The sequence below is a fragment of the Periophthalmus magnuspinnatus genome, chromosome 9 (assembly GCF_009829125.3).
Source record: "Periophthalmus magnuspinnatus isolate fPerMag1 chromosome 9, fPerMag1.2.pri, whole genome shotgun sequence".
NCBI classification, from domain to species: domain Eukaryota; kingdom Metazoa; phylum Chordata; class Actinopteri; order Gobiiformes; family Gobiidae; genus Periophthalmus; species Periophthalmus magnuspinnatus.
In genome coordinates this window covers 7,046,370-7,060,752 of record NC_047134.1, presented here as the reverse complement: position 1 = coordinate 7,060,752, position 14,383 = coordinate 7,046,370, and the positions used below count along the sequence as shown (strand labels likewise).

Sequence of the window (14,383 nt, the reverse complement as noted above, 5' to 3'; positions counted from 1 at the left end):
GATCAGGTTTAAGATTAGGTTTTTTCAGAAGCAGTTTAATCACTGCATATTTGAAGACTGGGGGACATAGTCATTTTCTAATGAGGTATTTATTATAGTAAGAATAGGATCTATAATTAGAGGGAGGATTTCTTTGAGGAGTCTGGCTGGAATAGGGTCTAACATACAAGCCAATGTTTTCAGGACATAAAGGCTTAGTATAATCTTAGTATAATGTTACGTTATTTGCTGTAGGCCTTGCCTCCTTTGTGTATTACGTGGTGTTATACACAGAGGAGGCTGGGCCTGTAATTATGTCACATGTAGAGGAGGTGGGGCTTACAGCAAATAGTGTGACCTGATGCACAGAGGTTGTGGGGCCTACAGCAAATCATATGACTTTACACACCGAATGTGGGGCATATGGCGAATCATGAAATGTTACAGACAGATGAAGTGGAACCTACAGCAAATCAAGAGTTGTTAAAGCAAATAATGTGACATTAGACACAGAGGTGGTGGGGCCTATAGCGAATCACGTGATATTGCACACAGAGTAGATAGATAGATAGATAGATAGATCGATAGATCGATAGATAGATAGATAGATAGATAGATAGATAGATAGATAGATAGATAGATAGATAGATAGATAGATACTTTATTAATCCCCAGCCAGGGAAATTCACCTGTCCAGCAGCAAAACAGAGACACAACACAAATTGCACACAGGTATAAAATCACAAAGAATACAAAGATAATAAAGTGCACCCGATCAACAAGAGCTGTTATACAGTCTTATAGCAGCAGGAATGGCTGATCTACTGAACCTCTCAGTTCTACAGTGCAGCGAGAGAAGCCTGGTACTGTGGCTGCTTCTCTGAGCTGACACAGTCTCGTGCAGCGGGTGTCTGCTTTTGTTGAGGATGGTCTGCATCAGACTCCTCATCTTCTTCTCCACCAGCTCCCCAACAGAGTCCACTCATCACCGACACACACTTCCTGATTAGCTTATCAAGCCTGTTACGGTCCCACACAGTAATGCTGTTTCCCCAGCACACCACTAAAAAAAACACAGCACTGGCTACAACAGAATGGTAAAAAGTATGCAGAGAGTCATTACAGATATCAAAGGATTAAAGCGTCCTAAGAAAGAAGAGTCTGCTTTGTCCTGTTTTGTAAGCTGCAGTTGTGTGCACTGACCAGTTCAGTTTGTTGTCAAGATGAACTCCGAGATATTTATAAGACTGGACAACCTCAATGCTCTCACCAGCAATTACAACTGGATGATAGGGAGGGAGTTTCAGTCTACGGAAGTCTACAATCATCTCCTTTGTCTTAGATGTATTTAGAACAAGACCGTTTCTCTCACTCCAGACTGTGAAGGCAGCAATAAGGTCTCTATACTCCATTTTGTTCTCTCCTTTTACACATGCCACCACTGCTGTATCATCTGAATATTTCTGGATGTGACAGGATTCAGACTTATATGTGAAGTCAGCAGTGTATAGAGTAAAGAGAAACAGCGACAGTACTGTCCCCTGCGGGGCCCCAATGTTTGTCACCACTGTCTCAGAGATATTGCCACCCACCCTGATGTACTGTGGACGTTCTGTGAGGTAGTTGTGAATCCAAGTAGGCAGGGATCTACAAATTATGTGACGTTACAGTGAATCAACACTGAGGAGACAGGGCTTATAATGAATTACATGAAGTTTCACACAAAGTAGGCGGGGCCTACAGCAAATCATGTGACGTTACACACAGAGAAATCAGGGCTATGATGAATCATGTGATGTTACAGACAAAGGAGGTTGGGCCTACAGCAAATAACAAGATGTCACACTAGGAGGAGGCAGGATCTACCGCAAATAACGTAACATAGCACATAGAGGAGGTGGGGCCTACAGTGAATCACATTATGTTATATTCAGAGGAGGTTGCCTACAACAAAATAATGTGACCTTACACACACAGGCTGTGGGGCCTATAGCAAATAACATGACATTACAAACAAGTGATTTGCTGCAGACACCGTCTTCTCTGTTTGTTACGTTTGATTCACTGTAAACCTCACCCCATTTGTAAAATTATGTGGTTCACTGTAAACCATGCCTGCTGTTTGTAACATCACATGATTTGCTATAGGCCCCGCCTCCTCTGTGTGTAATCCCATATTATTTGCTGTAATATCATGTTATTTGCTGTAGGTCTCACCTCCTCTGTGTGTAACATCACATGACACACAGACGACCTTTCGCCGCATCTTGATAATTGATCTGCAAGCCTCTCTGACCCTACATCATACCCTAAGAAAATACTACTCCTAATGCCATGGCTGCTACTACTACTCCTACCAAACAACCCTAATCCATCTTGAAGACCCCGGTCCATCTTGTAGCCCCCCCTTCACCTGAACTGTGAAACTGTTTTGACCTACTTCTGACCCTACGATTCAAGTGAGTTGTGTGGGTGCTCCTACTATAAAGCCCTACTCCATCTTGAAGACCCCGGTCCATCTTGAAGCCCCCCCTTCAACTGAGCTGTGAAACTGTTTTGACCTACTTCTGACCCTACAATGCAAGTGAGTTGTGTGGGTGCTCCTACTATAAAGCCCTGTTCCATCTTGAAGCCCCCCCTTCACCTGACCTGAGTGAGAACCTGCCTGACCCTATTGCACTACTAATGTTACTGACTGATACTACTAGTTCTTCTCCTACTACTACAACTACCATTACAAATGCTACTGCTATAGGTTCTATTATTCCTACTCCTTCCATATAACCCTAATACATCTTGAAGGCCTCCCTTTAACCTGACAATTGAACCTCTCTCTCCCCACCTTTAACGCTACTATACAAATGAGTCGTGATTGTGCGTGTACATGTTTAGACAGCTAGCAGACAAAAACAAATCACACACTGTAAACATTGAAACATGGTTAATCATTATACGAGTTGAATTTTACCTCAAACAGAAACAGAAGGTAGGCAGGTTTGTCTCCTCCATGTTCTTGGCTGTCGTCCATCTTAGACCCTTGTCCATCTTGATGGTTGATCTGTAAGCCTCTCTCACCCTACGTCATACCCTAAGAAAATACTACTCCTATTGCCATGGCTGCTACTACTACCCCTACCAAACATTCCTAATCCATCTTAAAGACCCCGGTCCATCTTGTAGCCCCCCCTTCACCTGAGCTGTGAAACTGTTTTGACCTACTTCTGACCCTACGATTCAAGTGAGTTGTGTGGGTGCTCCTACTATAAAGCCCTATTCCATCTTGAAGACCCCGGGTCCATCTTGAAGCCCCCCCTTGACCTGAGCTGTGAAACTGTTTTGACCTACTTCTGACCCTACGATACAAGTGAATTGTGTGGGTGCTCCTACTATAAAGCCCTGTTCCATCTTGAAGACCCCCGTCCATCTTGAAGCCCCCCCTTCACCTGACCTGAGTGAGAACCTGCCCGACCCTATTGCACTACTAATGTTACTGACTGATACTACTAATTCTCCTACTACTACAACTACCATTACAAATGCTACTGCTATTGGTACTATTATTCCTAGTCCTTCCCTTTAACCTGACAATTGAACCTCTCTCTCCCCACCTTTAACCCTACTATACAAGTGAGTCGTGATTGTGCGTGTACATGTTTAGACAGCTAGCAGACAAAAACAAAAACAAATCATACACTGTAAACTTTGAAACATGGTTAATCATTATACAAGTTGAATTTTACCTCAAACAGAAACAGAAGGTAGGCAGGCCTGTCTCCTCCATGTTCTTGGCTGTTGTCCATCTTAGACCCTTGTCCATCTTGATAGTTGATCTGTAAGCCTCTCTGACCCTACGTCGTACCCTAAGAAAATACTACTCCTAATGCCATGGCTGCTACTACTCCTACCAAACAACCCTAATCCATCTTGTAGCCCCCCCTTCACCTGAACTGTGAAACTGTTTTGACCTACTTCTGACTCTACGATTCAAGTGAGTTGTGTGGGTGCTCCTACTATAAAGCCCTATTCCATCTTGAAGACCCCGGGTCCATTTTGAAGTCCCCCCTTGACCTGAGCTGTGAAACTGTTTTGACCTACTTCTGACCCTACGGTACAAGTGAGTTGTGTGGGTGCTCCTACTATAAAGCCCTGTTCCATCTTGAAGACCCCCGTCCATCTTGAAGCCCCCCCTTCACCTGACCTGAGTGAGAACCTGCCTGACCCTATTGCACTACTAATGTTACTGACTGATACCACTACAACTACCATTACAAATGCTACTGCTAGCAATGCTACTGCTATAGGCCATCTTGATAGTTGATCTGTAAGCCTGTCTGACCCTACGTCATACCCTAAGAAAATACTCCTTCTAATGCCATGGCTGCTACTACTACTCCTACCAAACAACCCTAATCCATCTTGAAGACCCCGGTCTATCTTGAAGCCCCCCCTTCACCTGACCTGAGTGAGAACCTGCCTGACCCTATTGCACTACTAATGTTACTGACTGATACTATTACAAATGCTACTGCTAGTAATGCTACTGAGGTAAACGCAGCTTTGGGTAAACAACAGGCTTTTTTCACGACACCAGTGAAAAAGTCAAACAACGCAACTGAGATTTATTTAAAATTATGTAAGCTTATTTTTCTTTAACATTACATAATTGATAACTTTATGAAACATAGTGCAATGTATATTATTTATGTTTTGTTAAAAAGGTTTGTCAATCGATAGTGAAAATGGGGCACTTTTCCTATGAAATGTAGAGATGTAAGTGTCATCTGGAAATTTAACAATTACTAAGATTAGTAAAGTTAAAGTGCTGAATACTGATATCTGTTTCCCTCCTTGCTCATTGTTGATAATTATTTTGAGAAATCATTAATGTGATCAGTGTCTTGCAACGTGATCAGTGTGTTCACATAGATGATCATCATTTATCATTATTAATAATATATAACTAAAGGCAAACTGAGAAAATGTGTTATTTCAGAAGAGCGTCTCAAACTGGTAGCCCTTCGTATGACTCAGTGCCCATAAAGTAGCTCTCAGGTTAAAAAAGGTTGGTGACCCCTGCCTTGACAGCATATGGCGCCAAATCAAACACAGAAGGAACAGTTTAGAGTCCATAAAGATGTTCTACACAAGCTATTAGCCATGTTTTTATTTTTGGACAATCCGCCTCTTATTCAACAGCTGATGCAATAATATGTATGTAGATTCAATAGCACAAGCATATGGTGGCGCATTTCTAGGAAAAAATCTGTTGAATTCTCATAAAAAACAACATAACATTTAAGTCTAGGAGCGTGATGAGACTGGGGGTGCGTCCATGAGACTGGGGGTGTGTCCATGAGACTTTGAGCGGAGCTCACGAGACTGTGCAAGATCTAAGATGGCGGCGCCCTGCTGCTAGAGTTTAGACCAAACAAAAGTTATTCTCTAAGGGAACTTTATTTATTTATTTTTTTCTCTCCCTCTTTCCATCCGAACTCGCGCAATATACCCACAACCCTGGAATCTCTTGAGGAATATATCGATGACTGTTTCACCCGACTGTGCATCAATATGAACCAGGATTTAACCACCTCCGTCAACAACTCCACTCCCAGTAATGAAAAAAAGAGACTGCGTATGGCTTCAACACCAGACTCAGGTACTACCCAAACAAACAACCTATCAGACCCCTCATGCTGTGCAGACATCGCCGTCATTCTCAGCTCAATTGACACCAAACTCACCGCAATGGACAATAGAATAGCACTCATCGAACTTTTGCACCAAGAATTCTCCACACTCTGACACAGCCTGGAATTCAGTCAGGAACAGATACAAACACTCACCGAAGAAAATAAATCATTGAAAAAATCAGTCAGCACACTCACTACACAGGTTACAACAATAGCAACAGAAAATAAAGTAATGAAAGAAACCATACTGGACTTACAGTCACGCAGCATGAGGGACAACCTGGTATTCACCGGCATCCCGGAGCAACCCACAGAAGACGCAGAGAAACTAGTCAAAGATTTCATCACAACACAACTCAAACTCCCAGCTGCTACAGTTAACGCCATCACATTTCACCGCGTGCACCGTATGGGACCAAAAAACACCAAACCGGACAATAAACGACCCAAGCCAATCGTGGCCAAATTTGAGCATTACAAACAAAAACAACAGGTACAGAATCAAGGAAGACAACTGAAAGGAACGAATTATGGACTGAATGAACAGTACCCAAAAGAAATAATGCAGCGTCGCCAAAAACTTTATCTGATTCGCAAGGACATGATTCAACAAGGAAAGAAAGCAATCATTGTTTTGGACAAACTTTACATAAATGGACAGCTATACCGGAATGTAGAAATAACCCCTTGGCTTCACTAAACTTTCCAATACAGTAACCTCTCCATAACTCAACAACACACAGAACCTACTGTCATGATCCGCAGTGTCCACTCCTGGTTTTCCTCCCTGCGTGCTCCTTCCCTACCTCGCCTGCCAGATCTGGGCTGGGCTCCTGGCTCCTCCCGCGTGCACCTGCAGCCCATCAGTGCAATCAACATGCCTGCTGAGCATAAAAGGAGCCGGGAGAGGAGACTCAGCGGGGGATCATTGTCATGTCCACTTCACCCTGTCGTGTCACGTCTTTCCTGCCTGCATTCCTGTCGCCCTTGTGTTCTTGTCGTGCTCCGGTCCTGGATGTCTCCTGCCTGCTCTGCCCTACGCCCGTCTGGTCGTCCTGTCATCCCTTCATGTGGTCTGTTCCTGTGTCCTGTGTTCCTGCTCACCTGCTCACCTCCGGATCACCCACTGGTTGTACATTATCCTATTTTCTACAATAAATCCTGTAAATATTCCCCGAGTCTGCATCCTTTGGTCCGCTACACTCACCCGTTACGACACCTACAGACACACATACATACATCCCTTCTTCCCCCCACGCATACACAGATACGCGCACACGCACGCACACACACACAGACATACGGACACATACACGCACGCACGCATGCACACGCGCACTCTCTCCCTCTTTCTCTTGCTCTCTCTCTCTCTCTCTCTCTCTCATATACAAAACTGATTCATATAACCCAGGCCTCAACTAACTACTTTAGACATATAGAACTGCACTAGTCTCCTCACTCCCAGTTAATAACTCTATCCAATGGTTCTGGACTATGACTCTCCCTTTTATCTTTATTCATTCTCTTTCTCTCTCCTACACTTGCACTCACTTGCAGACATACATATACTGCCATGCCTCTTCTTTCTTTTTCTCAACCCCTATCCAATTTTGTTTATTTTATATGTACTTCTTATTTTCAAGTTTCAACATTTTTTCCTGTTATCAGTTCATTCAAATGATGCATTTACCATCTGCTCTGTCTTGGTTTTGCACACCTAACACAAACACATGTGCATACAGACACCAAACACATTAACATTTGTCACTTGGAATGTGCGTGGTATTCGCACACAGGCGAAAAAGAAAAAAAATCTTCAGCGAACTTCATAAACTAAAACCAGACATATGCCTTCTACAAGAAACTCACTTATCAAATTCAGATCTTGATCTACTACAATTTAAAGAATTTAACAGTATCACGGTGTCATCTGACCTCCGACCGCGTGTCTTGGACACTCGGGTGAAGAGAGGGGCTGAGCTGTCAACTGATCACCACCTGGTGGTGAGTTGGATCCGCTGGCGGAGGAGGAAGCCGGACAGACCTGGCAGGCCCAAGCGCATTGTGAGGGTCTGCTGGGAACGTCTGGCGGAGCCCTCTGTCAGGGGGGTCTTCAACTCCCACCTCCGGGAGAGCTTCTCCCTGATCCCGGGGAGGTTGGAGACATGGACTCCGAGTGGGCCATGTTCTCCACCTCTATTGTCGATGCGGCTGCTCGTAGCTGTGGTCGTAAGGTCTGTGGTGCTTGTCGCGGCGGCAATCCCCGAACCCGGTGGTGGACACCGGAAGTAAGGGATGCCGTCAAGCTGAAGAAGGAGTCCTATCGAGCCTTGTTGGCTCGTGGGACTCCTGAGGCAGCTGATGAGTACCGACGGGCCAAGCGTGCCGCGGCTCGGGCAGTCACAGAGGCAAAAACTCGGGGTTGGGAGGAGTTCGGGGAGGCCATGGAGGAGGACTATCGGATGGCCTCAAAGAGATTCTGGCAAACCGTCCGACGCCTCAGGAGGGGAAAGCAGTGCTTCACCAACACTGTTTACAGTGCGGGTGGAGAGCTGCTGACCTCGACTGGGGATGTTGTCGGGCGGTGGAAGGAATACTTTGAGGATCTCCTCAATCCCACTGTCACGTCTTCCGAGGAGGAAGCAGAAACTGGGGCCCAGAGGCGGACTCGTCCATCACCCTGGCTGAAGTCACTGAGGTGGTTGGCAAGCTCCTCGGTGGCAAGGCTCCGGGGGTGGACGAGATCCGTCCTGAGTACCTCAAGTCTCTGGATGTTGTGGGGCTGTCTTGGCTGACACGTCTCTGCAACATCGTGTGGCGGTCGGGGACAGTACCTGTGGAATGGCAGACCGGGGTGGTGGTCCCTCTGTATAAGAAGGGGGACCGGAGGGTGTGTTCCAATTACAGGGGAATCACACTCCTCAGCCTTCCCGGTAAGGTCTATTCCAGGGTGCTGGAGAGGAGAATCCGACCGATAGTCGAACCTCGGATTCAGGAGGAGCAGTGTGGTTTTCGTCCTGGTCGTGGAACACTGGACCAGCTCTATACTCTTCATCGGGTCCTCGAGGGCTCATGGGAGTATGCCCAACCAGTCCACATGTGTTTTGTGGATCTGGAGAAGGCATTCGACCGTGTCCCTCGTGGTGTCCTTTGGGGGGTGCTCTGGGAGTATGGGGTCCGGGGCTCTTTGCTAAGGGCTGTCCGGTCCCTGTATGACCGGAGCAGGAGCTGTGTTCGCATTGCCGGCAGTAAGTCAGACCTGTTCCCAGTGCATGTTGGACTCCGCCAGGGCTGCCCTTTGTCACCGGTTCTGTTCATTATATTTATGGACAGAATTTCTAGGCGCAGCCAGGGGCCGGAGGGGGCCTGGTTTGGGAACCACAGGATTTAATCTCTGCTGTTTGCAGATGATGTTGTCCTGATGGCTTCTTCGAGCCAGGACCTGCAGCAGGCACTGGGGCGGTTTGCAGCTGAGTGTGAAGCAGCTGGGATGAGAATCAGCTCCTCCAAATCCGAGGCCATGGTTCTCGACCGGAAAAAGGTGGTTTGCTCTCTCCGGGTGGGTGGTGAGTCTCTGCCCCAAGTGGAGGAGTTCAAGTATCTCGGGGTCTTGTTCACGAGTGAGGGAAGGATGGAGCGGGAGATTGACAGGCGGATCGGTGCAGCGTCTGCAGTGATGCGGTCCCTGTATCGGTCCGTTGTGGTAAAGAAGGAGCTGAGCCGGAAGGCGAAGCTCTCGATTTACCGGTCAGTCTACGTTCCTACCCTCACCTATGGTCATGAGCTTTGGGTAATGACCGAAAGGACAAGATCGCGGATACAAGCGGCTGAAATGGGCTTCCTCCGCAGAGTGGCCGGGCGCACCCTTAGGGATAGGGTGAGGAGCTCGGTCACACGGGAGGAGCTCGGAGTAGAGCCGCTGCTCCTACACGTTGAGAGGAACCAGCTGAGGTGGCTCGGGCATCTGCTCAGGATGCCTCCTGGACGCCTCCCTAGGGAGGTGTTCTGGGCATGTCCCACCGGGAGGAGGCCCCGGGGAAGACCCAGGACACGCTGGAGGGACTATGTCTCTCGGCTGGCCTGGGAACGCCTTGGGGTCCCACCGGAGGAGCTGGAGGACGTGTCCGGGGTGAGGGAAGTCTGGGAGTCCCTGCTTAGACTGCTGCCCCCGCGACCCGGCCCCGGATAAGCGGAAGAAAATGGATGGATGGATGGAGTATATATTCATCTACATACAACAGCAGACAACAAGGAGTATCAATCTTAATACACAACAAACTTATATTTAACCATCTCTCGACAATAACTGACCCTGAGGGACGGTATGTCATCATCAATGGCACCATGTCCAACAATAAATTTACAATAGTTAATATATACGGACCTAACACCGACAACCCCTCATTTTTTCACTTTATATTTTCAAAACTAAACGAAGCCTCAAATATAATCATCGCTGGAGACTTCAACACAGTACTGGATTCAAACCTTGACCGCTCACACATTACAGGACATAACAGATACTGGCATTCCACGGACACAATAAAACAATACATGACAGACTTTGGACTTGGCGATAGTTGGAGATTGTCACACCCACACAAAAGACAATACACACACTTTTTTGCGGTACATCATTCTTCCTCACGAATTGACTATATCCTCATAAGCAATATTCTCTTGTCTAATTTAAAAGAAACCACAATTCATCCTATCTCAATTAGTGACCATGCACCAGTCAGTCTAACACTACAATTTCACTACTACACCAAACCTTCCTTGAGATGGCGCCTCAATCTTTCACTACTCAAAGACCCAGCATTCAATACGATGGTAGAGAAGGAGTGGGCATCCTTCATGGAACTGAATGACTCCCTGGAGACCACTGCAATAACACTCTGGGAAACCGGTAAAGCATATTTAAGAGGGAAAATTATTTCATATTCAACCTACAAAAAGAAAAAACAAATAGAATTAGAACAACAATTACATCAAAAGATAATAACATTGACAGAAAACGGAAATATACCTGAATTGAGAAACACACAACTACAACTAGACAAAATTTTACAGGAAAAAAACAACTTTATTATGCAACAATTCCAATATGAACTTATTGAAAAACATAATATATCTGGTAAATATCTTGCAAACTTACTTCAAAGAAAAAAAGACAAATCAATAATTCCATCAATACAGACCTTTGAAAATCAAATCACTCATGATCCACAAGAAATTAATAATACATTCCGTATGTTCTACAAGAACTTATATTCATCAGAAACAGAATCCAATCCAACAGAAATAAAATCATTTTTCCAAAACATAAACCTACCACAATTACCCTCCGATATGGCTGAATTCTTAGATGCACCATTATCACTGCAAGATCTCCATAAAGCCCTCCTTCAGATGCCCAACAACAAAGCCCCCGGTCCCGACGGATACCCCCCTGAATTTTATGAGCACTTTTGGAATTTACTATCACCACTTTTCAACCGCACAGTGACTGAAATAAAAAATACATCTCAAATCCCTCTTCATATGAATACAGCAGCCATAACAATATTACTAAAACCAGACAAAGACCCAACCCAACCCACCAGCTATAGACCTCTTTCATTACTTAATACAGATTTAAAAATCATTACAAATGCACTTGCCCTCCGACTAGAAAAAGTTACACCACTGTTAATTCACCCCGACCAAACAGGATTTATCAAAAATAGAAACTCTTCAGACAACCTTCGTAGATTATTCAACCTCATCAATATCGCTCAACAATCAAATATCAGGACAATCATAACCTCATTAGATGCAGAAAAAGCTTTTGATAAGGTAAACTGGACATTTCTTTTCCACACACTCCATCAATTTGGCTTCGGGGAGTCATTTATCCACTGGATTAAGACACTGTACACCTCACCCAAAGCCACAGTCACAACTAATGGTATCACCTCACCTTCGTTCACACTGCACAGGGGCACTAGACAAGGATGCCCGCTCTCTCCCTCGCTGTTCGCCTTATTCATTGAACCGCTCGCAGTAGCAATACGCCAAAATAACAGCATACAAGGAATATACGTCTCGGACACACATCATAAAATCAGCCTATATGCAGATGATATTCTACTGTACCTACAAAAACCACAGCAATCATTAAACGAAACTTTCAAAATTATAAATACATTCTCATCCATATCAGATTACACTATCAACTGGAACAAATCAACAATACTCCCTCTCTCAGATGAAGGAGGAAGTTCTGCAGCTCAGGATTCATTCCCTGGTATGCACACAGGTAACATTAAGTATTTAGGAATTAACATTTCCCCCAGGCTGTCAGAGTTGTTCTCACTTAATCATAATCCTCTGCTTAAAACAATAGAAGACGACCTTGGATGATGGACAAACTTACCACTTTCACTAACAGGACGAATAGCATCAGTAAAAATGAAAATCCTCCCCATATTGAATTACCTATTTGGAAACATCCCAGCTACACCTCCGGACAAATGGTTTCAGACACTAGACTCATTAATGATACACTTTTATTGGAAAAACAAAAAAGCAAAAATCAAACTCTCAACATTACAAAAAAAACAAAGCACAAGGCGGCCTCGAAGCACCAAATTTCATCCACTATCACTTGGCAAATCAACTACAATATCTAGTTAAGTGGACAGGACAAACATACAATAATAACACATGGATTTCTTTGGAACATTCATACTTCAAAAATCTTTCTTTGGCAGACATACCCTCAATGAATACTACTCTCAAAAAACATAACTGCTTCAAGAACACAGTCATTTCAACAACTCTGACAGCCTGGTGGAAAGCTTTAAAATTAACCAATTCTTCCACGGCACCTTGTAAATACACCCCCATCTGGCACAACTCTGACTTTCACATGAATAGTACCCCACTTCACTATTGCACATGGGAACAAAAAGGCATCACTCACCTTCACCACTTATTCCACAACAATAAATTCATAACATTTAGACAACTTATGGAATAGTTCGAAATCAACAACAATAATCGCTTTCAATACTTACAAATCAAATCCATTATCCAAAGCAAGATTAATATAACTAATAATACCCTGGATCCTCCTCAACTATTAGAAAACATAAAGAATATCAAGAAACCAAAGAAACTCATTTCCAAACTATACAAACTTATCCATTCAGACAATATAATACATGCACCACAACTCAAATGGAACACAGATATAGATACACCATCTACATACGAACTCTGGACAGAAATTAGCAAAAAATACATTCTCAATGACATCCAACACTAATCTACAACTTATCCAATACAAAGTTATCCACAGGACACACATCACCCAATACAAGAAATTCAAAATGGGACTAACAGACACAGACACCTGTTCACAATGCACCATGGGAGTCACAGACACTTATTTACATGCACTCTGGGAATGTTCACCAGTTCAGGGTTTTTGGAACACAGTCACACACAAACTCACAGACATCCTGAGCTGCAGAATTCCTCCCTCCCCATCCCTATGTTTACTTGGCATTATTACAACTTTCACCATACCACCTAAATATAAAAACAGTTTGTTGACATCTCTAACTATCGCCAAGAAAATAATTCTACAAAACTGGAAATCAAAACAATAAACATCAAACACTGGTCTAACTCGCTCATCCATCACATTTCAACCTCTCAAATGACAGCATACTTTGAGGATGACATACCGTCTTTCATGGAAACCTGGACACCATTCATAAACCACTTTAATATTGTTTTCAATCAGTCATCAATATCAACAACATAAACTCCACCAATAGACTATTATAACACCATTAACATAGTAATTATGAGAATGCCACGCACACTCCTATACACACCCCCATTCCTCCAAAGACACACACACACACACATACACGACATTATGTAAACTTTATTACAATAATTGCAATCATACCACCACTATTGCTGTATACCACTATTATTGTTATTGTTTTCATTGTATGTACACGTTTCTATTGTTGCTGTCACTACTATTATTGTCATTATTATTGCCTTATTCATTAACTAATTTATTTACTGAATTAATTTGTGGTTCTGATGGAGATAAATAAATGGATGAATATAAACACACATATTAAATATTAAAATAAAGAACATGAATTATTAAATAATAATTTAAATATACATATTATATATATATATATATATATATATATATATATATATATATATATATATATATATATATATATATACAATGATAACAATTATTATTAATAATAAATGTATTATTAATCAATAATAATAATAATTGACAACAAATACATAAAAAGATTAGGGTTAGCAAGGAATGGGCGCGTTGCTAGGGGGTACTGCCCCTTGAGTGCGGGCTCACCAAAACCTTGCCTCTTTTAATGCATTGTACAGGACACGCACGCACACACATTTTACATTTAAATCTAAATAACCAATACCACCATTAGGACCACAAAACTAACATAGAGCAATATTGACCAACCATTGAACACTGAGTATGACAGCAATAATAAAACCTGTTATCGTTATCTTTACTTTTATTATTATTATTAGTATTACTTTATCTCCGCACACACACTCATACACTCACACACACACCCCCACGCACACATATTTACAAAGAAAACCAAGACAGAATAATGCAGGTACCGTACTGTATTGGTTAT

The 14,383-nt window shown here is 43.3% G+C and overlaps 1 protein-coding gene across 1 annotated transcript in view; it reads left to right on the top strand.

The window, feature by feature from the left end:
* The first annotated feature begins 5,937 nt into the window (after nt 1-5,937).
* The window catches only part of LOC117376031 (class I histocompatibility antigen, F10 alpha chain-like), a 30,817-nt gene continuing 22,371 nt past the window's right edge, over nt 5,938-14,383 (top strand). Inside the window, exon 1 of the mRNA XM_055224035.1 lies at nt 5,938-6,162. Within this exon, the coding sequence (XP_055080010.1) occupies nt 5,938-6,162 (225 nt within the window). The remainder of the gene's footprint in view (nt 6,163-14,383) is intronic.